The 25,807-nt window shown below is 37.0% G+C and overlaps 2 protein-coding genes across 2 annotated transcripts in view; one reads left to right on the plus strand and one right to left on the minus strand.

The window, feature by feature from the left end:
* The window catches only part of pdhx (pyruvate dehydrogenase complex component X), a 76,949-nt gene extending 69,799 nt beyond the window's left edge, over window positions 1–7,150 (minus strand). The window contains exons 1-2 of the mRNA XM_066701055.1: window positions 6,849–7,150; window positions 2,507–2,590 (exon numbers count right to left, since the gene is read on the minus strand). Of these exons, the coding sequence (XP_066557152.1) occupies window positions 2,507–2,590; window positions 6,849–6,981 (217 nt within the window). The 5' untranslated portion in view covers window positions 6,982–7,150. The remainder of the gene's footprint in view (window positions 1–2,506; window positions 2,591–6,848) is intronic.
* A 157-nt stretch (window positions 7,151–7,307) lies between these two features.
* Window positions 7,308–25,741, plus strand: apip (APAF1 interacting protein). Its single transcript, XM_066701056.1, has 7 exons — window positions 7,308–7,625; window positions 8,715–8,815; window positions 10,675–10,723; window positions 11,658–11,775; window positions 20,345–20,480; window positions 23,021–23,188; window positions 25,338–25,741. The coding sequence occupies exons 1-7, from the start codon at window positions 7,566–7,568 to the stop codon at window positions 25,435–25,437; spliced, it is 732 nt and encodes a 243-aa protein (XP_066557153.1). The 5' UTR covers window positions 7,308–7,565; the 3' UTR covers window positions 25,438–25,741.
* The last annotated feature ends 66 nt before the right edge of the window (window positions 25,742–25,807 follow it).

Here is a 25,807-nt window from a genome sequence, read left to right on the forward strand (position 1 = left end):
AGATGCTCTGACCCAGTCGTCTAGCCATCACAATTTGGCCCTTGTCAAAGTCGCTCACATCCTTATGCTTGCCCATTTTTCCTGCTACTGACACATCAACTTTGAGGACAAAATGTTCACTTGCTGCCTAATATATCCCACCCACTGACAGGTGCCATGATAACGAGAATATCAGTAGTATTCACTTCACCTGTCAGTGGTCATAATGTTATTGCTGATGTTATGGGTGTAACTCTGAAATGTACATTATTTTTCAGTTTTTGGTAACCTAAACCTTTTTTATTTACATTTTGTTTACTGCTTACCTTTCTCCCATTTTGGGTTATTCACTGGACTTGAACTGCTTAAATTTAAATAAAAACTGGAAAAATGGGGGTGTTGTAAAACTTTTGACCGGTAGTGTATTCAAATGCACTTGCCTTTTCTCATCAGTCCAACAGGACCTGAGCTGGTGAAAGTAAGACTATTCCCTAATTTGGCCCAGGACAACAACTATACATATTTCAACACTTACTTCAGTTTCAGTACATTATTTCATCATAATACTTTCCAAATACATGCTTTTTATGAGGTGTTGTGAAATGTATTTGCAAGATGTAACAAGGTGGGGGATTTGCTACAGGCACTTTGAATATGCAGGGTTTGGGAACACAAACACAGAGTTATGGATATGGTGCAAAATAAATAATTCATTATTTACAGTGAGGCATGCAGGAAGAAAAGAACGAAGGAAAGGGAAGGGAAGAAAATAAATAAAAATAAATAGTTCCTTGTTGAGCCTATCTTGATTTGTAAAAGCCTTCCCTCTCTATAATAAAAGAGGCCAAGATAATTGGCATTATCTTAAATCAGCAAGCCGAGACATAGACTCAAAATTAATACAAATAGGGTATTAATGGCTGGTATGATAACTGATTTTATCTTCCATAAAATGTAACAATACCTATGAAGTTACATATTTTGTTAACTGAACAAAATCACAGTATTACCTTACACACAGAGTAACAATCTCGGCCTTAAGATAAAAAAAAGTTAACATAAAGATGAGGTTTTTAAGTTAAAAATGTATTAATTTAAAGACGTAGATTGGAATAATGAAATGGACAATTAGGCTAAAGTAGGCTAAATCATCCCCCAACCTTTTATTTACATTTATAAAGGCCATCTAGTCCAAATAAAATTTAATCAGTTGGTTATGAAGATTGTACATTCTCCATTTGGTGCTGCAGTTTACCTCTTTCACAATTTTGGAGGAGTGACTGCTTTCAAAGGCAAAGTATAGCAAATGGCTAAACAAAAAGACTAAAAGTGAGTATTCCTGGCACTTATTTCCTCAACCAGCTGCTTTATAGCTCTGAGAATCTGTTGAGCCAATTCTCCAAGAGCTAAATTGGTCACTTTTTCTAAGTTAAGTCAAGTTAATCTGCTTCTCGGTTTCTTCAACACTCTCCCAAAGATATAGATTTTCCAGGCCCTGCTGTCAGCTTCTCGTTTTGCACTACTTACTTAGTATCTTCTAAAACAGACATATGTTTTTTGTCCCTCACTGTGTTGATTTGCCTCTCTTCTATTCCCTATCTTCTCACAATATGTTTCCCTTCTGTTCTTTTGCAGAAATGCTTTCTGCTGACAAAACATTAACTTTATTTTGATGGTCTAAATATGCCAGCCACTGACAGGTAGACCTACCATTTTCCTTGAACATTATCTTTCAAGAGCAACTGATGCAGCTCTTGTTTTCACACTAATTAGGTTTCCAAATACACCAAAGTCTTTTTCAAAATTTATATTTGTCTTTGGAGCTGACTCCAGCTGTTTGTACTATTCATCAGATGTAAATGATTGGCTATCATTTGACAACACACTTTAAGAAGACTAGGACAGATACATTCTAGAAGTAATTTAATGAATCTGTGCTGTACAATAAAATACACATAATGCACATGGGCAACAAACAAATCAACTAAAGTTAAAACGTATGTCTTCAAAGTACATTTAAAACTACCAATTGAGTTAATATATAAATGGAACACAATTTCACATGCATGTTGCATAGAGGTTTAAAGTCCTGCCCACTTCCTTCCAATTGTAAACAAGTCTGTGGCACCAAAAGTACAATGCAAGGCCTGGAGTGTGTGGTGAATAAAGCACTTTAACATATAAAGTTACAGTAACAAGGACAGCTTTAAATACATTACATACAATCGGTGTTACATGTTATATATTTCTAGCCACTCTAAGGCTCTTGTCAGAAATCAGACATGGATCTGATTGACCCTAAGGGGAGCATAGAGATACCAACAAGCAGAGGATAAGTACAGAATCTTGTGGGACAACACACTATACTTCAGTATCAATTGCAGTGTATTTGCCAAGTTGTCATAGCAGCTCATTCCTACTCTCATTGATTCTATGAATGCAAAGAGCTAAAAAAACATTGTCTTTAGTAACATTTATATCAGATAATATTATTACACCATAATGGGTATGTAAGGACCTCTCTTACCTTCCTTCTTTAGCCACTTGACAATATTGCCCTCTTCCATGGTGGGGGAGAGAGCTGGCATCATTACTTTTAGAGGGTCAGCTCCTGAATGATATAGGGCATGAAGAAACTTTTTAAAAATAATCAGATATAGAATAGTTTTAAAGTTATGTTTGAGAACAAAATATCTCTGTGGAATATCTCAAAAATAAAGATTTGTTTTGTGACACCATATTCCACATATTTAAAAAGGGAGAAATGAGAAGGAGAATGAAAAGGTAATATAACAAGCAAGCACTACATTTTAATACTAGTAAATAAATATGTTTTTTAATTTATTATTATGTTTTCATTAAATACTGTTCAGTTGACCAGGAAGGCACAGGTATGAACACTGGCTAACTCTCTAGTACAGTGGTTCTCAAACCTGTCCTGCAGTACCACCAACCCTGCTGGTTTTGGTTTCAACCAAGCTGTCAGTTATTTAATTGAACTCTTAAAGGGCTAAGAAACCAACAGGACAGGTTTGAGAACCACTGCTCTAGTACATCCAATTTTAAGTTTCACTGTGTTATATTTTGAAGATATAGTCTATAAGCCCAACTGAAAAATATTTATTGAACAATACTTATTAATCTATATCAGGTGTATCAATACTCCAGTCCTTGGAAGCCGCAGTGTCTGCTGGTTTTTGTTCCAGCAGGAGATCCCAATTACTTAATGTCATTATTTAATCAGGTAGTCTTATCTAAAACTTTCATATATTGGCTGTAAAAATAAAATCTTACAATTTGTTGATTACTCAACAGGATATTTCAGAGACTGAAGAGAAGTGTTGAATTAATCTTGTTAATTATTTAAATAGATCAATTAAGGAGGCAAGCTGGGCTGAAACAAAACCCGGTCTGACACCCCTGATCTAAATGAATCACAGAAAGACACACAAAATATAAAATTATTAAAATAACATTTCACTACAAGTTCAACAATCTCTTCACCAAATTATGTCCTATAAAGGTTGCAACCTTGAGAAACAAACCATTCATACCCAGCAATCAAGAGAAGAGCAGATTTTACAGCAAACATTTTACATGTATAATGGTTCAACTATTGTAGGCAATTTTTAGATTAATCGTTAGTATTAAATACATGGGAAAATTTAATTTTTCAGTGTCTTTTCTCTACTCCACTTTCTCAATTTACAATTTGGGCATCAAGTGTACAAAATGGTGTTATGGCAAGAGAGTGTAATATTTACTTATCCAGAAATTTGGTTGCCAGGAAAATAATGTTGAATTCAAAGCCCAGCAAGAAGGATGACATTCCCTTTGCACTTAAACATATTATAAACCAAGCTAAAAATCCTCCAAACATGTATAAAACAGCTTTTGGTGGCTCTCAAAAGTATTCACCCCCCTTGGACTTTTCCACATTTCATTATGTTACAACATGAAAGCCGAATGGATTTAATCAGAAGTTTTTGCCACTGATCAAGACAGATAATGTCCATAAGGTCAAAGTGAAAAATATAATCTGCAAATTTAATTAATTACACCTGATTGAGCTGTGATGAAACCAATTGTCTTTAGAAGTCACTTAATTAGTTGAATGGAGTCCACCTCTGTGCAATTAAGGTGTGTCACATGATTTCAGGTTAAATGCACCTGTTGCTGCGCTATTCCACAGTTGGGTAGTACAATTCCTAACAAAAACTACATAATGAAGACTAAGGAAATCTGAAATCTGAAATCTGAAATAATCAGGGGTAAGATACAAGAACATTTCCAAGGCACTGAATATCCCCCAGAGCACAGTAAAGTTCATTATTAAGAAATTGAGAGAATATGGCACAACTGTGAATGTCTAGATCAGGCCGTCCTCAAAAACTGAGTATCAGGGTGAGAAGGGCACTAGTCAGGGAGGACACCAAGAGGCCTATGGCAACACAAAAACAGTTAGTCTCCCACGGCTGAGTTGGGAGACACTGTGCAAACTGCAACGAAAACCTGGGTGCTTCACAAAAGTGGCCTTTATGGGGGAGAGAGAAACTTGCATTAAAACTAGACTAGAGTTTGCCAGAAGGTATGTGGGAGACTCTGAAACCAACTGGTGGAAGATTTGATGGCAGTGGTCTCCAACCCTGGTCCTGGAGAGCCCCTATTCAGCAGGTTTTGGAATCACCCTTCTACCACCAATTCTTAGATGCCTGAAAGTATTTAATTTAAAAACAAATAAGCAGGTTCTGTGGTAAATTCAGTCAATTAGAAGCCACTGGAGGAATCCTCTGAACACCTTCAGCCTCTTGAGTCAAGAAATCCCTTGGTTAAATTGCTTAATTTATTAATTACTCTCATGTGTTCGCAGTGTTTAGAAATTGGTGCTTTAAGGTGACCTATAAAATGAAGTGGATTGGGGCTCCCCAAGACCAGGGTTATAATGGTCTGATGAGACCAAAATAGAGCTTAACACCACACATCAGCCCGAGAACACCATAACTACCATGAAGCATGGTGGGTAGCAGCATCATACTATAGGGATGCATTTCTGCATCCGGGCCTGGAAACCTTGTGAAGATAGAGGCCAAAATAGATGCAGCAAAGTCTGCAAGAGACTTCGGAAAAGATTAATTTTCCAGGACAATGACCCTAAACATACAGTCAAAGCCACACTGGAGTGGCTTAAAAAGAAAAAGGTCAATGTCCTGGAGTGGCCCAGTAAAAGTCCAGACTTCAGTACAATTGAAAATATGTGGAAAGAGTTGAACATTGTGGTTCCCAAAAGGAAGAATGGGCAAAAACTGCTGTGTCCAGATGTGTAAAGCTGGTAGAGACTTATCCACATAGACTCATGGCTGTAAATTCTGCCAAAGGTGCCTCTAACAAATAGAGGGTGATTATTTATGCATTCTATTTTCTGTTTAGAACAATTTGCAGATTGTATTTTTCACTTTGACATTATGGACATTTTCGGTGTTGATCAGTGGCAAAAACTCCTGATTAAATCCATTCTGATGCCATGTTGTAACACAAAGAAATGTGAAAAAGTCCAGGGGGGGTTCTGACCTGCATTATCCAAGAGACTGCAAATGGGTAAGCTATGTGACTGTGTAATATTTCTTAGTGGGAGAGTTTTCACTTTTTTTTTTTTAATTGTTTTGTTTTAACAGATTGATATTGGTTAAATAAAATACTTATTCAACTAAGGTAAAATACTCTTCTCCATCATCCGTATGGTCAATGGATTGTTAAGGCTGTAACACATCAGAAGGTACAAAACAAAGTAAAAGTAGCTTCCACTGAGACAGTGCCAAACATTGATGGTGCATTGGCAAATGTCACCCCATGTCAAATGATTGGTATCTCTAATTTATTTTAATTTGATGTAACTATTGTATATATAACCCACGTATTGACAATATGCTTAATATATACATAAAATACGTCCAGGGTGGCTAATAAATAACTGATTCTAGTGGCTGTGAGATTCTGCACTAATGTGAGAATAACAGCAAACCCATAAATCAAGTTATAAGAAACTATTATTGGGACAAACTTTTCAGCATGCATAAATCAAACCCATTAATCACGTAACAAACAAATGGGGCAAACGTGTCCAGCATGAATCATAATCACAATTGTAAATGTGATGCTGCTGATACAATAATATAATGCGAAAGTAAAAATAAAAGGTTAATTTGCGTTACTAAGGTGGGGTTATAACTTGTCAATACATTCATAAACTGCAACACAAGTTGCTGTGATAATGTTACTATTAAAGTATTGTGATCTCAGCCACTGACTATAGAAGACTTGTTGTAATAGTTATTATTATTATTATTATTATTATTATTATTATTATGAATCACGTATTTGAGGAAAAAAAATGTAACCTGGCTAGAAAGGCACAATTTACCACTGAACACATGATAATTAAAAAAAAAGACGAAGGGTGTATAGTGTAGGTGAAGGTATGACCTGCAGTAGAATCGCAATGTTGTTTGAATTCGTCATGCATTTATTTGTTTAAAGTACTTTACACGTACTTCGTTCTAGTCGAAAAATAAACAAAAGATTAGCAAAATACTCGTATGCAATATACTTATTAAAGCGTAGCGTTTTACTGTATAATCTGCATGATCATTATTTATGGTCTTCTAAACGCATGTGCCCCTAAACCACAGTGCAACTATTGCCAATAACATTGGTGACATGCAGCATATGATATGAATGACTGTTCGAATAAATAAAATTGGGTTAAACATAGACAATTATAAGAAACTGCAATATATGTATTTACAGCTCTTTAATAGAGCAAGCATTTAATTGTGTAATTAGTATTGGTCTGTCAATATGCCAACACTTACCGAAAAGAGATGGCGATTTAAACATATGTCTATAATGCCCATGATTGTTCGTTATTCCTGTAGATTTGTTAACTTGTATTAATCTCAACCCGTTTAATATCACCCGATGTCCGAGCCGCAAGGAGGCCGCCATGTTTTTGTCCTCCACAAGGTAAGGGCTGCCCACATAAACTGCCTGATGAAATGTCAAGCTCTGAAGGCTGCGAATATCTACATAATTTTGTCATGGGCTTTCATTACACAATTTAGATACATACATATATTTGATTATAGTTTTGTAAATACATTTTTATTATACGTGCTTTATCTAGTTTAAGCAAGGAACATATAAACACGAAAGCTCTGATCATAGACATATGTTGCGTTTCGTTTATGTAGCGCAAAGGTCCGCCGTTCTGCGCGAATCTGCGCCGCTCCACCAATGGGAGTGGAGGGATTCTGCAGAATTGCGCAAATGTGCGATTCAAGAACGCGACCATACACTCAAACTAAGTGGTCCTTATTCTTTTCGTGTGTGGTGTGCGTGTTTACCTCCTATTTAGGCACATGTTTGAGGATATTTCAGCTAGTCTGTAGTTGTCAAATAGCTGATTTTCAGTGCTTCTGTCTCTCGTATTTGATTCATAACCTTAATCAAATTGATTGTTTGGACTGTGTTGGGTGGAATACCTAGGTTGCTCTTTTGTCACTGCAGTTTTGCTGAAGATCTGGGGAAAAATGTCATTTGTTTGTTCAAGTAACGATGACTACCATAATAACGTCGCGGGATGTAGTCAGGTAAGAACACACCACATTCGATTCAGTTGGGTAACATAGATCATAAATTAAGCTTTGCCCAATATCTTCGTGTGACATAAGAACGTGTATTGCACGTTTCCCTGCTTGGTGCATGAAACGAAATGCTGAAGTAGATGTATATGGAGTTTGACGTATCCAAAGCAATTTTTAGTACATGTGGTTAAGTAGATCTGATGAATGTTTCCACTGATGGACACAATCTCTGTCTTTGTGTGTCCTGCGCAGGATGTGGTATTTGTGACAAAGTGATAGCTATAACTTCCCAGTAACGGTTGACTCATGCACAGATCATGTTCTAAAAACCTGTTTTTACAATGGATATGAAATGTGTATCATGTGTACTTGTCTTATTCAGATGCATATAGCTAACTGCTTGAAATAAATCCAAGTTATATTTCTGCTTGTATTCAACAGTCAACCAATTATGTTGATGGTCATATTAAATACGTTTAATTTCCCCCAATTGACTTAAGATGATTTTGATGAGATATTTGCCTAGGATAAATGGTTGTAACTTAAAGGCTTGAAAGAGCTCCCACTAGTTTGCTTATATTTAAGAGTGCTACTGAACAGTACAATGTTGACCACTGAGAGAATTATCAAGTTGTAGATTAGAAGAGTGCACAGTTTAAATGTTATATTATTATTTGTCTTTCTTAGCAGATGCCCTTAACTGGAAATGCTTAAAAATGTAATGTAATGATGATATTAGTTAAATAACTAAGTGAATGCAAGAATGCGGAGATCTGGGTTGCATTATTACAGGTACAGTCTGAACAGAAGATGGTCAGAGACTGTGTGGTCCTGACCATCACTTAGCGGGCTTTGGAGGAAGAAGAGTGGAGAGGAGGTACAGCAAGTTTTCTAGCACAGGAAGACTAGAGTGGTCTGGAGGGAGTCTACAAAAAGATGAGTTTGGAGGTAGCTAGGTGCAGTCTAGCCTGAGTAGTAGAGTAGCTTGAGTGAATCAATGCAGAGAGAGCACCAGGTAAGCAGCAGAGTTCTGAATGAGCAAGATATCGAGTGCGATTCTTTTGAATTAGGTTTTATAGGTCGATTTTCTTTCAGGACATGGAGCATCCACGGGTGTTGATCCCTGAGCTCTGCAGACTCTTCTATCAACTAGGCTGGGTAACAGGAACAGGAGGGGGCATCAGTCTCAGATGTGGGTAAGTGTCTTGCAGCTAGCCATCCATGCTGTACACTAGGTTGAGAGGAGTATGGTAGGGCAGCTCTGTTACCTCATCCTGAATCTATTGCTGGGCTAGAGGGCCGTGGTCTGAACAGCCATTCTTTAGCATAGAGCTCTGGATGAGCAGACATCTGAGAGTCTTTACATCAAATCATGTGAATCTACACATCACATATACCCTGTCCAAGTAAGGCAAACTGCTTTACTGCAGCTGGAAATGAGGAGAGAATACACATCTGATGTCACTCCTAAAAGTCTCATTAGAGTCTTTTGCAAAGCAAAATTTTGATAGTTTGATCAATTCTGATTGCTAATGTTAAAAGCACATAGGAAATATAATAAAGCAAATTTTCATCAATATTTATATTCATTTAATGCAGTGTAACTAGCCTTCCCTAAATAAATAAAAAATATGATCAATGTTTTATTTTCACCATTCTATGTACACTATCGTATGTAGTATGTCATTCCTGGAAAAATGTCGGAGGTGATTGTGTTATTTACACCCCCAGACTATTTGGCAGTAGCATGTGGGAATTGTATCCAGTTGCCTACACTCCTCTATGGTAAACCAATTTATAATGTAGAGATATCTCAAAATACAATTTAAGATTAATTGAATTGCTGATATCCCAAAGTAAATCCATTTTAAGATATCACATTTTTAATTGACTGCAACGCAGATGGTTAGGCACTGACTCAAAACTTTGTAGGGGTAATGTGAATTTAGACATATTTATAATGCAAGGCAGAGTGGCAAGCTATATAGCAAGCATGCTGCCATACAAAGTGCTGCCCTGCCCCCCTGAAATGATGCTGTGAAAACATTTTTTGAAATCCTTTTTCATGTAGTAAATGTGCTGGTATCATTGATACCTTGTTTGTGCAAGCTTCGAGTAAACTGTCACAGACAAGTGTGTTTTTGATACACTTGTTATAAAATCTGGTAGGTCAACATTCTGCATTCTCAGTCAAACCTACATTTTATGATTTTGAACCTTCCTCTTTAGTAACCACAAGGTTTGCAAGGTTTTCTTTCCATGTGACGATTCTAGTCCTTTTGTATCCTGTATTATACTGACATTGAAAATATATTTAGGGGACCAGCAAAAAACAGCAAAACTTTTATTTTCCAGCACTGTTGTGAGATTTAGCCTGTTAAGCTTACTCTAACTTTTGAAATCAAAATTAATTATTCAATTGACTTTGTATTAATGTTAGATCAATTAGTCTATTATAAGTTTGCTTCCACACAGGGTTAGTGGTTTAGCCCAGTGTTTCTCAAACTGATCCATGAACCACAGGGTCATCTTAGGGATTTTGAATAATCGCACCAGGCATAGAAATCTCCCAGAATGTATAAACAAAGTTAATAAATAATAGTAATAACTGTATTTACATGAATATGTATACACACACGTAGCGGTCATGATTAAATTATACATATTTAATTTAACATATAACTGTAAATGTTTGAAAATCAATAGATTAGGTTTAGATTAAAATGAGTTACTTTTTTCAGCTAAAATAATAATAATAATAATAATAATAATAATAATAATAATAATAATAATAGTTAATTTATTTCTTAAGGGTTAATGGTTGTCTCTATCCTAGATGTCATGTGGTCACAGCCTGTGGTACTTTCTGGAAGTTTCACTAGCCTATGGAATGAGAGGCCAGCATGTGAAATGTTATATAATTTTTAATTATCTTTCAAAGTCTTTCTTTGAACCATATTAATCTGTGTTGGTCCTGTAGTGAATTACTTAGCACATTTCATGGCATCATTATTGTAAAACTATTTTTGTTTTTGTTTTTGTTTTTTCTCTCAAGAGATGAGATCTACATTGCCCCATCAGGAGTGCAGAAAGAGAGGATACAGGTAAGTTTATCATCTCAAAGGTATTTTATTATATTCCTGATTGGATGTCTGTCTAATTGGGCATTGGTTGCTTTATTTACACAGGTGAACTGTGGTATGGTTTACTATAATGTTTTTTAAATCACTGAGCTCTTCTGTAATAGTTGTTCTTTCAGAAGTCTTTGTAGACTTACAATTTGCTAATAACATTGCAGCAAATACATTATTGTTATTTCATTATTATTACTAAAAGTAGTGTTATAACATCTGATAAGTTTAGATAAGACTTAAATTGTTACAATTAAACAAGCATTCATCTGAACTTAATTTCACTGTCATTATGAATTAGACTCAGTTCATATGTTTGCTCAATTGTGAATAAATAACCCTCTGTTTCTGGTGAGTTGCAAACAATTTCATAAGAATTACTAGATTTGTGCTAATAGTTCTTTAAAACCAGCAAATTATGTGATGCTTCCATTTGTATTTTAAATAAACTGAGATTTTGCATAGTGACCTTCTTGTGACCCTTCTGATTTTGTAGTCGGTACCAACGTGATGAGTTACTTTCCCTTTTTCTTTGCATTTATTTTTCTTTTGAACATCTGATGGGATATATCAAAAATATGATTAGACAACTCCCAATCTCCGCAGTTTTGTTTTCTCCTCCAGCATAATCAGCGAGATTAGTGCTAGAGACTGGAATTAATGTTGCAAAGCTATGCTCTGACTTTGAATTACCAATTCAAACCACTAGATGTCACCCAAAACCCTCTTTTTGCATAATTTATTAATACAGCAGAATAGGCGTTTTACACATTGGTACTCACACCTTATATGGATATCATTTTTTAACTCTGTTACACTAAGTATGTTTTGAACCTGGACATAGTTTATGCTCCTTTCCAAATTAAATTCACCTCGTTCATAATGTGTACAATTTTTTAACCTACAGCCAGAGGACATGTTTGTGTGCAATCTGGAGGAGAGGGACATCAGCTGCCCCCCTTTCTGGAAGAACCTGAAGAAGAGCCAGTGCACCCCCCTCTTCATGAATGCTTACACCATGAGAGGTAGTTTACACCAAACCACATGCACCAAACTCATGCTCCTTCAGCAGCCTACAGCGTAGAAAACCTCACTGAGAAAATCACAGAATAGACCAGCAAGGGACATCGCTAGGCACTATTTTAAAAACCATTTAATTAAACAGAATTGAGAACTATGAGTTTTTTTGATCGCATAAATTATATCAGTAAACATTGGGGTGGTGTGTTTAACAATTATGTGAATTGTAGATGCATTTCAGCTTCTCTTTTAATATCATATAGGTCAGTTAGTGGCTTTATATTAGGGGTGTAACTATTCACCGATTCGAATCGCTGCGCCAGTCCAGCTGTTTGAGATATAGCTGCACCAAATCAATTTCCCCAATCCGGTCTGTATTTATTAGCAAACTGGTAAAATATTGATACGCTCGTCACAAACTGGCCAACAGACCGATATAGCAATTGCAGATTGGATCATAATGTGTATTGTTTCACTCACAAGTTGTTGGCTTCTCCTATAACGATACGTTTGACCCGGCAGCAGTTCTGGGGGGGGGTTATGCCATGTGATTTGTGTAGATCAAGGACATCTGTCTTGCTTTCCATGTGTACAATTGGCCGATGAAGAAGTACAAGGTAGGTTTACAAAGAAATGGTATGGTGTAGGGCTGGGCGATATGACTTAAAAATAATATCTCTATATGTTTAGAAGTTTGGGCGAAACATGATATATATCTCTCTTTCCTGTTTTTATCCAATCAAGCTACAAAATCAGACCCAAAGACATTCAAGTATTTATTTAATCATTAAATATGCATAACTAACAAATACCACATGCAGGCCCGCATGGTAAATCTATGCAGAATGCAACACATTACAGCACAAGTGTTGTGTGATTACTATTACATGTTTTATGTTGTTATGGGATATATATATATATATATATATATATATATATATATACACTCACCTAAAGGATTATTAGGAACACCATACTAATACTGTGTTTGACCCCCTTTCGCCTTCAGAACTGCCTTAATTCTACGTGGCATTGATTCAACAAGGTGCTGAAAGCATTCTTTAAAAATGTTGGCCCATATTGATAGGATAGCATCTTGCAGTTGATGGAGATTTGTGGGATGCACATCCAGGGCACGAAGCTCCCGTTCCACCACATCCCAAAGATGCTCAATTGGGTTGAGATCTGGTGACTGTGGGGGCCAGTTTAGTACAGTGAACTCATTGTCATGTTCAAGAAACCAATTTGAAATGATTAGACCTTTGTGACATGGTGCATTATTCTGCTGGAAGTAGCCATCAGAGGATGGGTACATGGTGGTCATAAAGGGATGGACATGGTCAGAAACAATGCTCAGGTAGGCCGTGGCATTTAAACGATGCCCAATTTGGCACTAAGGGGCCTAAAGTGTGCCAAGAAAACATCCCCCAGACCATTACACCACCACCACCAGCCTGCACAGTGGTAACAAGGCATGATGGATCCATGTTCTCATTCTGTTTACGCCAAATTCTGACTCTACCATCTGAATGTCTCAACAGAAATGGAGACTCATCAGACCAGGCAACATTTTTCCAGTCTTCAACTGTCCAATTTTGGTGAGCTTGTGCAAATTGTAGCCTCTTTTTCCTATTTGTAGTGGAGATGAGTGGTACCCGGTGGGGTCTTCTGCTGTTGTAGCCCATCCGCCTCAAGGTTGTACGTGTTGTGGCTTCACAAATGCTTTGCTGCATACTTCGGTTGTAACGAGTGGTTATTTCAGTCAAAGTTGCTCTTCTATCAGCTTGAATCAGTCGGCCCATTCTCCTCTGACCTCTAGCATCAACAAGGCATTTTCGCCCACAGGACTGCCGCATACTGGATGTTTTTCCCTTTTCACACCATTCTTTGTAAACCCTAGAAATGGTTGTGCATGAAAATCCCAGTAACTGAGCAGATTGTGAAATACTCAGACCGGCCCGTCTGGCACCAACAACCATGCCACGCTCAAAATTGCTTAAATCACCTTTCTTTCCCATTCAGACATTCAGTTTGGAGTTCAGGAGATTGTCTTGACCAGGACCACACCCCTAAATGCATTGAAGCAACTGCCATGTGATTGGTTGGTTAGATAATTGCATTAATGAGAAATTGAACAGGTGTTCCTAATAATCCTTTAGGTGAGTGTGTATACATATATATATATATATATACATTATGATTTACTGTCACATAACAACAATAACACAAGTGATAGTAATCACGCAACACGTGCTGTAAAATGGTATAGATTCAGGTAGATTTACCACAGCCGGGTTTATAGTGGCACATTTAACATCTGTTAGACAGGGACATTTTTTCTCTGACTGTCGCGTTTCGATTCTACTTACCAGTACAGAACGTGTTAATACAAAATAGTTATAATCTTCTTCTTCTTCTTAATAATAATAAAAACTGTTGTACCACTTCACCATCTTAATTAAAAAGAAAATTAAACTTTCTGCATCGGTTTGCATTGCTTTCCAATTTATTAAAATGCAAACAAACTTTGCTTTTCTTTAATTTTATACAAAAATGTTATTTGTCTAAATTAGTGGGGGGGGGGTGCACTTGTGCATTAAAGTATCTTTTGGTTATTTTGGTTATTCTGTGTCAAGTTCACTTTTCTCCATGTTTGTTTGTGTTACTGAATGCAAATTTCTTGCCGCATCCGGCACGTGTGGAAGAACCAGGAAGAACACAAAGCATTGTCCAAATGACAAAAAATATTGCCGTGAAGAGTGGGATTTGCGACACAACAAAATAAACGATGGAGCATAATATGAAATGATAGACGTTTTTCTATCGTCACACGATATATATCATCATATCGCACAGCCCTAGTATGTTGTTGCTGAAAACAAGTCTAAGCTAGCCTTGGGATCTTCATACGGATGTATTGCAGAAAAATATCGATTTGCAAGATAAAGCAACTTTACAAATTTGCATTTGGTAAGTTTATATTTGTGCAAAATCATGTGAATCATCTCCATTTTAATAGTAAAGTGTTTGTAATTGGGATTAGAACACAAAATGGCAGTGGCGGCTCTGTGCTGTGAGTCCCTGACTCTCCACTGGAATCACTGTAAACAGACTGACTGAAAATTCAGTCATAAAGACTCAAAAATGGACCGGTGCATCTCTTTTTTTTACGCTTATAGCAAACATACCACAGTGATTTCACATTAATTTGTATCTGTTTTACTTTGTTTTCAACTTTTGTTTGACAGCATCCGCTATTCACTTCCCAAACAATTAAAAAAATCCCTACAGCCCTCACACACAGACATACACCGATCAGCCATAACATTATGACCACTGACAGGTGAAGTGAATAACACTGATAATCTCGTTATCATGGCACCTGTCAGTGGGTGGGATATATTAGGCAGCAAGTGAACATTTTGTCCTCAAAGTTGATGTGTTAGAAGCAGGAAAAATGGGCAAGCGTAAGGATCTGAGTGACTTTGACAAGGGCCAAACTGTGATAGCTAGACGACTGGGTCAGTGCATCTCTAAAACTGCAGCTCTTGTGGGGTGTTCCCGGTCTGCAGTGTTCAGTACCTATCAAAAGTGGTCCTGGGCGGCCAAGGCTCATTGATGCACTTGGGGAGCGAAGGCTGGCCCGTGTGGTCCGATCCAACAGACGAGCTACTGTAGCTCAAATTGCTGAAAAAGTGAATGCTGGTTCTGATAGAAAGGTGTCAGAACACACAGTACATCGCAGTTTGTTGCGTATGGGGCTGTGTAGCCGCAGATCAGTCAGAGTGCCCATGCTGACCCCTGTCCACTGCCGAAAGCACCTACAATGGGCACGCGAGCATCAGAACTGGACCACAGAGCAATGGAAGAAGGTGGCCTGGTCTGATGAATCACGAGTTCAAGGTGTTGACATGGCCTCCAAATTCCCCAGATCTCAATCCAATCGAGCATCTGTGGGATGTGCTGGACAAACAAGTCCAATCCATGGAGGCCCCACCTCGCACCTTACAGGACTTAAAGGATCTGCTGCTAACGTCTAGGTGCCAGATACCACAGCACACCTACAGAGGTCTAGTGGAGTCCATGCCATGACGGGTCAGGGCTGTTTTGGGACCTACACAATATTAGGCAGGTGCTCATAATGTTATGGCTGATCGGTGTATACTTACCTCTATTAAATGTACAGTACTCTGAATTGAAACTAGTTGAGAGTTTAATACATTGCGGATTTTTTAAATCACACGTGTTCAATACAATAATAATCGCAAACATATTAATACCGATGTGAGAAAAAACAATGAAAATGTATTCAGATTAACCCAAAACGTTGATTACTACGTCAATTTCACACAAAATCTTCAGGGTTGAAATCTTCTAGTCCTACAGGTATTCATTCTTTTTCTCCCTTTGAGAACCTCAAAATATAGAACCTACTTTGCTATGTGTTAAATGGGCTGCCATAATAATAGCATGGGAAACAGCCAGTTTGTACATTTCTATCCCTTAGTTGGATGATGTGAATTTAAAATAATTTCGAAATCCAATCACTTTGGATTGAACCAAATCGTATCGTATCGTATCGAATCAATAAAAAAGGCAAACAGGATGTTAGGGTATATTGTCAAAAGTGTAGAATTTTAAACAAGGGCAGTAATGTTAAGACTGTACAATGCACTAGTCAGACCTCATCTGGATGCTGTGGACAGTTCTGGCCTCCACACTTCAAGAAAGATATCGCTGCTCTAGAGGCAGTTCAGAGGAGAACAACCAGACTTATTCCAGGTCTGAAGGGAATGTCCTACTGAGAGACTGAGGAACTGAACCTTTTCACCCTGGAACAGAGGAGACTACGTGGGGACTTGATTCAAGTCTTTAAAATCATGAAAGGCATTGAACACATCAAACCAGAGGAGCTTTTCCAGATCTGCAGGGACACACGCACCCGGGGACACAAATGGAAATTGGGCTTGAAGGAATTCAAGATGGAAACAGGAGACACTTCTACACACAGAGAGTAGTCACAATCTGGAACAAACTACACAGCAATGTGGTAGAAGCTGAAAATTTGGGAACATTTAAAATCAGACTGGATAGGATCCTTGGATCACTCAGTTATTAATGGACACCAAACGAGCATGATGGGTCGAATGGCCGCCTCTCGTTTGTAAACTTTCTGATGTTATTTTGTTCTTATGCATTGTATTGCATCAAATTGCCTCAAAGTTAAATCAAATAGTTGATTTTTCGAAACGTATCTTTCCTGTATCGTATCGGTGACAGTGTATCTAGATGCGTATCAAATTATCAGAGATGGAAAGGTACACACCCCTACTGTATATGGACTTGGACATGTGCAGAACTGAAACATTATGTATTAAATGGAACTTTCCCTTTGTCAGAGTTGGTCACTTTTTCGCATATTGATGAATTTTATATATATATATATATATATATATATATATATATATATATATATATAGGATTAAATGTTTTAATACGAAAAATAATTCAAAGTAATTTATTTTGAATTTATTTAAAAAGTTCATAACCTTTATATACTTATGCAATATTATTGTTTTAACCTTTTCTGTTTATGACAGGTACACAATGAGCCCCGTTAAATTACTCTCACTTCAATCAGTGTCAGATGTACGATCATCATTGTATTTGAATGATAATTTAGGCCTGTGTATGGTGTATGATCAATAATTTAAAAAATGTTCAACAGTACAAGAATTCTCAAGAAACATTGTATAAGGCCCCCCACCCAACCCTTACACTCATAAATGGAGATGGGAAAAAAAAGGGAAAAAAAGTGGTATCCCTGTTTGTTTGTTGAAGCCATCTGGAAAGTCCTGGGAAAACATTTCTATAAAATCCAATACTTTTTTTAATTGTCTGGTGCTTGAAAGTCTTGGATTTGTAAAGTTTTTTTTTAAATGCTGCATTCCAAATTCACGTTGATTCCAAATGGTTGATTGAAAATTCATAATAATGTGAAGAAAAATAAACTACCGTAGATGCAACTACTGTTTCCCTTTATGCATTTAATTGGCTCTAAGCCATGTCAGTCAGTAGTGTCCTGTACAGTTCTATACACATGCCGCAAGAGTACACTGAGCAGGAGCTGTCGGTAGGAGGCAGGTGTTGTGTACAGTTGAGGTATTTAACTAAGCTACCAGTCCTGCTTGAAATACAGCTTTAATTCAACAAAATGTCTGGCAAGTGCTTTGTTTTAATACAAGATGGTTGGAAAATGAGATCAGGGACTGGATCCAAAGGGACAAGACGGCTAAAAATAAAGCAAGTTTCGAGATGGGGGAATCGCCACTAAAAGTCACATGAATGGAAAAAGGCAGTCTGATTTAAAGTTTTACAGAAAGAGGAGTGCTTTAGCCATTAAAGATTAGGCTATGTAACACAATTTTTGTTCCTGGGTAGTAAGTATTATTTCCTAATTGCTTATGTCTCAAAAGTATAGAAAATGGCTATTATTCACCACAAACTTTGCTTTTGTGACCAGGACAGTGATATTTTGAAATTTAACTATTTCCAATGAGAAAATGGGCGAATTTGTGTATTTTCATTCACATAAAGTCAGAAAAAAAACAACTTATGAATCCAAATTAACATGTATTTATATTAAAGTAATACAAAAATGACTACAAAAGATTTAGAAGTGAGTAGTTTTTCAAGATTTACGATTATAGTGTAAATGTTCTATACTTTTGAGGCATAAGCAATTAGGAAATAATACTTACTACCCAGGAACAAAAAAAAAAAAATTGTTACATGGTGTTATTTCCGATCAGGTAACGTGTGACTGAATCCTCTTGTAGTTGAGGTATAACTACCGCAAAGCCAATTTCAGGTGATGGGTCGACAACTATAACTACTACAACATTGAGTACATTTCCCTCCCCCAACAAAAAAAGTAACACGCTAAAATTGTTTTGAAAACACGTCCTGCTCTGCTATAGATTGCCTGCCAAAATGCACTTTGATGTTAATGTATTAGCATGACATTTTTAGCACATTTCCCGAAATGATTCTCGGGACAGTACAGTGAGGCACCAAAAAGACATTAGACCCCTGCATTAAGACATGCTGAACCCAGATTTATTTAATGGCATAATTGTTGTTATTGAACACTATCAAAAGGCAAAAGAGAAACTAACTGATCAAACAAGGAAATGAAAATAAAAGAAACCTTAAAAAGAACCTCTAGAATCTGAATAATATGCATCCTAAATAACAATAAGTATATCTATTAATAAAATATCCCCATTTGCTGATACAATTAATAGCATAGTGCTGTGCCACTTTGTGCACTTGGAGATTTAGTACTTCAGTAGAATATTTAACTATTTTTGCTCCTGGTATTATTTATTTATTTATTTATTTATTTATTTTCATATAGATAGGTAAACGCTTTATGCTTTGCATGTACTGTTGCTTTCCAGTCATTTTTCAATACACCTGATGTTCTGAATGTGTAATAAATTTGTACCCTAGCCTGTTCAAATATAGTGGCTACTGTAGCATTATGAATAAGTGGAAATCATCTGCCTGTAGCAGTAAAGGTGTTGACAGATTGACAGAGAGGAGAAAGGGGATGTCCAGTAACCAGTGTATAATATTAATTTCATTAGTTAATTAAAAAAAACAGCATAGGCTAAATTGGTTTATTGATATAAAAAGGCTACATAATGGGCAGATTATTAAACTAGTCCACATGAACTGATCAGAAATGTTAAATCCATTGACAGTCGGTTTTTACATGTTTGTTTAAATTAAGTACATTTCACTGGTTTTGTTTCATATGTCATAACTGAAGATCACACAGGGGGACATTTTCTGTAATGAGAAGAAATCCATCTATAAAAAATTTCTGCACCTGTATGTAGAAAATACTGTATTAATGTTTGTACAGTGTGTGGATCGATTCAGCAATGAAGAGAATACATACATGACACAGAAACACCTATCTAAGATACATGCGAAATATACCAAAAGCAATCTTTATATGGAGGAATCCATATAAACAGGCAGCTACAGCTAATTACAATGAAAGAGGTCTACTGTTGTAATGCACACAATTATTTTAAAACACATTAAACACACTACTAATAATACATAGTAGTTATTGTATTAGTACTATTATTAGTATTTCACTTTTGCTTTCTCAGTGGCCAGAATGACTCAACCGTGCTGACCTGGCATTCCAGTCTGATCACTACAAAATGACCCAAATGTCTTGCTAATGCCCAATACACAGTTGTACTCGAACCACATTGGAATAATCTTCATCTCAAATCTTTTTAAGCGCAATGGTTTCCCTGTATTTATATTCATTCTAAAATTGAATTTAATGTCTGAATTATTTGCTATAAAATATTGTTATGTAGATAATTCTGTCTCTTCGGGATTGAAGTGAGACCAACAGATGAAATAGGTAAAGGACTTTCCAGTAAAATCTTCTTTCACTAATTTAAAACTGTAGGAGAAAACTAGCAAAATACACACAAACACCACAATAATATAACTAATAACTTGACTCTCGTCTCCACTCAGGGGCAGGGGCAGTCATCCACACGCACTCCAAGGCCGCGGTCATGGCAACACTGCTGTTTCCTGGGAAGGAATTCCAAATCACCCATCAGGAAATGATCAAGGGCATATGTAAGGGGACCACAGGGACCAGCTACAGGTACTGCTTCCACCCATGCTTTAGGTAGTCGCACATGTACAGTACCTACAAGCTAACAGGACATATTAAAAGAAGAACATAAAAAAGTTTACAAATGAGAGGAGGCCATTATAATAACAAATAAGTAAGCACAATTGTAAGATAACCTAAACCTTATTGGTGATTACCCAGCTTTTACTCAGTTGCTTCAAATAAGTGGTTTGGCACAGTAATATGCATCTGTTCCAACAAAGAGAAGATATTTTGAAACCAAAAAATACACTCACCTAAAGGATTATTAGGAACACCATACTAATACTGTGTTTGACCCCCTTTCGCCTTCAGAACTGCCTTAATTCTACATGGCATTGATTCAACAAGGTGCTGAAAGCATTCTTTAGAAATGTTGGCCCATATTGATAGGATAGCATCTTGCAGTTGATGGAGATTTGTGGGATGCACATCCAGGGCACGAAGCTCCCGTTCCACCACATCCCAAAGATGCTCATTTGGGTTGAGATCTAGTGACTGTGGGGGCCAGTTTAGTACAGTGAACTCATTGTCATGTTCAAGAAACCAATTTGAAATGATTCGACCTTTGTGACATGGTGCATTATCCTGCTGGAAGTAGCCATTAGAGGATAGGTACATGGTGGTCATAAAGGGATGGACATGGTCAGAAACAATGCTCAGGTAGGCCGTGGCATTTAAACGATCCCCAATTGGCACTAAGGGGCCTAAAGTGTGCCAAGAAAACATCCCCCACACCATTACACCACCACCAGCAGCCTGCACAGTGGTAACAAGGCATGATGGATCCATGTTCTCATTCTGTTTACGCCAAATTCTGACTCTACCATCTGAATGTCTCAACAGAAATCGAGACTCATCAGACCAGGCAACATTTTTCCAGTCTTCAACTGTCCAATTTTGGTGAGCTTGTGCAAATTGTAGCCTCTTTTTCCTATTTGTAGTGGAGATGAGTGGTACCCGGTGGGGTCTTCTGCTGTTGTAGCCCATCCGCCTCAAGGTTGTACGTGTTGTGGCTTCACAAATGCTTTGCTGCATACCTCGGTTGTAACGAGTGGTTATTTCAGTCAAAGTTGCTCTTCTATCAGCTTGAATCAGTCGGCCCATTCTCCTCTGACCTCTAGCATCAACAAGGCATTTTCGCCCACAGGACTGCCGCATACTGGATGTTTTTCCCTTTTCACACCATTCTTTGTAAACCCTAGAAATGGTTGTGCGTGAAAATCCCAGTAACTGAGCAGATTGTGAAATACTCAAACCGGCCCGTCTGGCACCAACAACCATGCCATGCTCAAAATTGCTTAAATCACCTTTCTTTCCCATTCAGACATTCATCTAATCACCTAATCCTTTAGGTGAGTGTATAAGGAAATGCAATACATTGAATTACAAATCAGTCTGAACCCAGGTATTAATTAATAGTTATTAATGTCACTAATGAACACATTACATTTAATAAGTTATTAAAACTTAACATAATTCTGAGTTATCATCAATATTTTATAAATATTGAAATTCTATAAATGTTATTCATATTAAACTGCAGAAATAATTAAATGAGTCGTCCGAATTCTTAACAAGTAATACGTTTGCTTTGTAAATAAGAGACTACTGCCTGTGTTGCATTAAAAATTATATATTACAGATAAAGATCAATTAAATATTACAGACAATTTCAAAATCATAACCTTATCAGTGTCCTAATATGACAAAGTATTTTTCTGGTGATACAACGGGCCGTAGAATTTACTTAATTAAGATAGCAAAAAATATATATTAAGAACACTGTTGAGGTGCAAGTGTTGTACATATGCTGACTTTTGTTATCAAATTTTAATGGAATGTAAATATGCTATAGACATGAGTTGCATACACTGCAAGCTATTTTATAATACTTAAGGAGGGACCGAGTAGGGAAGCTGAATTTGGTAAAATTGGGGAGTAATTTCTAGCCTTAATTAATAGTCTATATGTTCGCTGCTGCTGTAATTTATGGGAAACGTTTGCCTTTCACAGATTTACTGTTTTTATTTTTTTATTCTATCGATATTGCAGCTCAGGTTAGACTCTTAAGTAATATATACCCCCACATTTACCATCTTCTTTCTTAAAAGATAACAACTGGAAAAAAAAAATCCCCAAGGTCATGGTTTCCTTACATTTTCTCAAAACTGTTTTTAAACAATTAATCATACAGCACGCACTTGTTTGAATGAACACAAGAGCAACCCTTATAATGAGTTCCATTCGAATGTAAAGACTTGTCCACAATGCAGCTGTGTGAATAAGGCTATAATAAACTCTGCACCAAGAGAGGGGGGTCTCAATCAATCATAAAAATAAGTTTGTAAACTTTTGACTTCCACTCTTTTGATTACTAGGATAAATAGTGTTCATCAAAATCTGAAAAGTTATAATTCAAAAACATCTATATCAATACATATATTTATTCAACTAAAATCACACAAGATCTATATTTCAAATGAAGTGTGTGAAAATGTCCAACTGTAGCACATTCCCCCTGTGTACAGATTTGACGAGACTCTTGTAGTTCCCATCATTGAGAACACCCCTGAGGAGCAGGACCTCAAGGAGAGGATGTCACAAGCCATGGAGGATTACCCTGACTCCTGTGCAGTATTAGTTCGCCGTCATGGTGTGTATGTATGGGGGGAGACCTGGAAGAAAGCTAAAACCATGTAAGTACCTCCCTAAAGACTTTAGTCTTTAATTATCTTGTATCCTAAATCCCAGATTACTCAAATGTCAAGGTAATGATTTATTATTAGTTGTTGTTCTCAGTTAATGTTTACCAAGGTTGTCTGTCTTAATTTGTTTAGTTGTGTTAGTTAATGAGTACTGCTATAATTTTGGTTTGTTTGTGTTGTCTGTAGGTTGTCCATCAATCAATTGACACCATTTATTTATGTATACACTTAACTTGCCAGATTTCTTCTGGCACTGAATCAGTGTATTGCCTAACTTTATTTACTAATAATGCATTCCTACCATGTTTTAGACGCAGACACAGTTTTTTTTTATTTAAAAGCAGTTACTTTTGAGCTGCATGTTGTAATTTGTTGTACTGGGTATAGCTTGGAAGCTCGCTGTCAACATCAACTAGGATTGCATTGTAGGAGCAAGTTGAATAAAAAAAACATTCTTTGTTAAGAGTATGTGAGTGTTTGCATACGTTACATAACCCTTAGGCTATAATTTTCTTTTCATCGGGAATGGCATATTTTCCATTCAATGTTTCAATAAAGAACCCTGCTGGTGAACTTACTGCTTTTTTCAGTGTCTTAGGAGAGCAAAATGCAGATGTTAGCTGATCCTCAAATCAGTCAATCTAAAAACTGCTCTGGTGAAACCAACCAACCAGCCTGAGTCTGGGCACGAGCCCTTTCCCTCTCTAGTGGCCTTTAAAACTGTCATTCTGCTTCTAACAAAGCAGGCTTCGTCTCTGCTTTTGCTTCCCACCTCTCTCCTAATAGAAACCTGGATCTCCCTTGAGAACTCTGCTACCCCTGCTGGCCTGTCCCCTCTCTCTGTCCTGTCCCATTCTCCATTCTCCGGGCGAGGAGGGGAGACTGGGCTTATGCTCTCTCCTTCCTTTCTCTTCTCAGTCCGCTCCTTTCTCTCCTCTATTTCCAGTAACACCTTTGAATTTCATGCAGTTGAACTCACCTCAAGATAATTACCTCTTCTTACTGGCTCTCTACTGTCCACCTGGTCTACTCACTACCTTTCTGGAAGAACTGGGCTTTTTCTCTCCTCTGTCCCCTCACTCTCCTCCCCTACCACCCTCCTGGGTGACTTCAACAGCCATCTTTTCAACCCCTCCCATTCTGCTAGTTTTCTTCCTATTCTTCATTCTTTCAGTTTCACCCTGTCTCCATCACCCCCTACTCACAAGGCAGGCCACCAGCTGGACCTCAACATTACCACAGCCTGCTTGCCCTCCAGTCTCTGTGCACTGGACATCCTGGATTATCACTTCATCTTTTTCTCACTTTGCCTTCCCTCTCTCTATTTTTTTAAAAAAGAAGTAAATATTAAAGAGCATAACTATATTTTTGTTAACAATATAGAACCCTGCATAGATTTTACTTTTTTCTGTATACTTCAGTATCATACACTTGTGATCAGTACAGTGGGTGAAAAAGTGGATAGCTGTTTCCTATTCATTCATGTATTTATTTGGGGGGGCAAGGTAATGTATATTATACAAGAATGCACACATTTCATTTGTGCATTATCGTGATTGCACTCTCTATTACTTAACATTTTCAAGTTTCACCTGAACAGTTATTATTAGTTTAACTAATCTGAGGATCGGCTCTGGTAAGAGATTAAAAAGCACTGAGCGATAATTTTGCATGAAAGTATCCTTCATTGAAATATTGAATGGAAAAGATGCCTTCCCGAAGAAAAGCCTAAGGGTAATGTATGCAAACACTCACATACAACTATTAACAACGTTTTATTTGAACTAGGACTCTGCAATCCTAGTTGTGGTCGACAATGAATTTCTGGCTGTATCCCTCTGGTATGCAGTGCAACAGGCAGGTCAAAAGCAACTGCGGTAAAACAAACTTTCTTTCTCTGTAAATGTAATTTAACCCTGCTAATGTGCAAGGACATATAATAGGAAAGAAATAAAAATATCATAGACATGTTCTCGAGGAACTCATCTGGATTCCTGGGTGATTCAATCTGGAATTAAGTGGGTTTCACACCCACCAATATAGGTAATACTGTACTGCCGAGTTTAATGTATAAAAGGGTGCACAAGCAGTTTTAATTAAATTTTGCCAACTGGATGATTTATGTCTACCTCTTTCACAGGTGTGAATGCTATGACTACCTCTTTGACATCGCTGTACAAATGAAGCAGTGTGGGCTTGACCCATCTGAGCTCCCAACTGAAGAAAAAGAGACCCTTTAAATTGTGATTGTTTCAGACTGAAAATGGACAGACAAAAATGCTTGTTCTATCTGGTTTTCATTATTCTTGACATTGGAATTACTTGGAATCTGTTATTTAATTAGTCTAATTTGAACTTTTTCCAAGCCTTTCAGAGTTTTAAATCCATAAAATCTGTCTGGATCATCAATGAGCAATCATTTTTTCACTGTCATTTCTAATCAGTTTGATATTACATCCAGTGCTAATGTAAAATCCACAGTATAAAATAATGGCTACATGTCTGGCTACATGTAAAATAAATGTTTAATATTACAGACATTGACTTAATTTCTGAATGTTTTATTTTCACATTTTATTTAGTCTAGCTAAATAAAACTGTACACTGTAT

The sequence above is a fragment of the Amia ocellicauda genome, chromosome 4, assembly GCF_036373705.1.
Source record: "Amia ocellicauda isolate fAmiCal2 chromosome 4, fAmiCal2.hap1, whole genome shotgun sequence".
Taxonomy (NCBI): domain Eukaryota; kingdom Metazoa; phylum Chordata; class Actinopteri; order Amiiformes; family Amiidae; genus Amia; species Amia ocellicauda.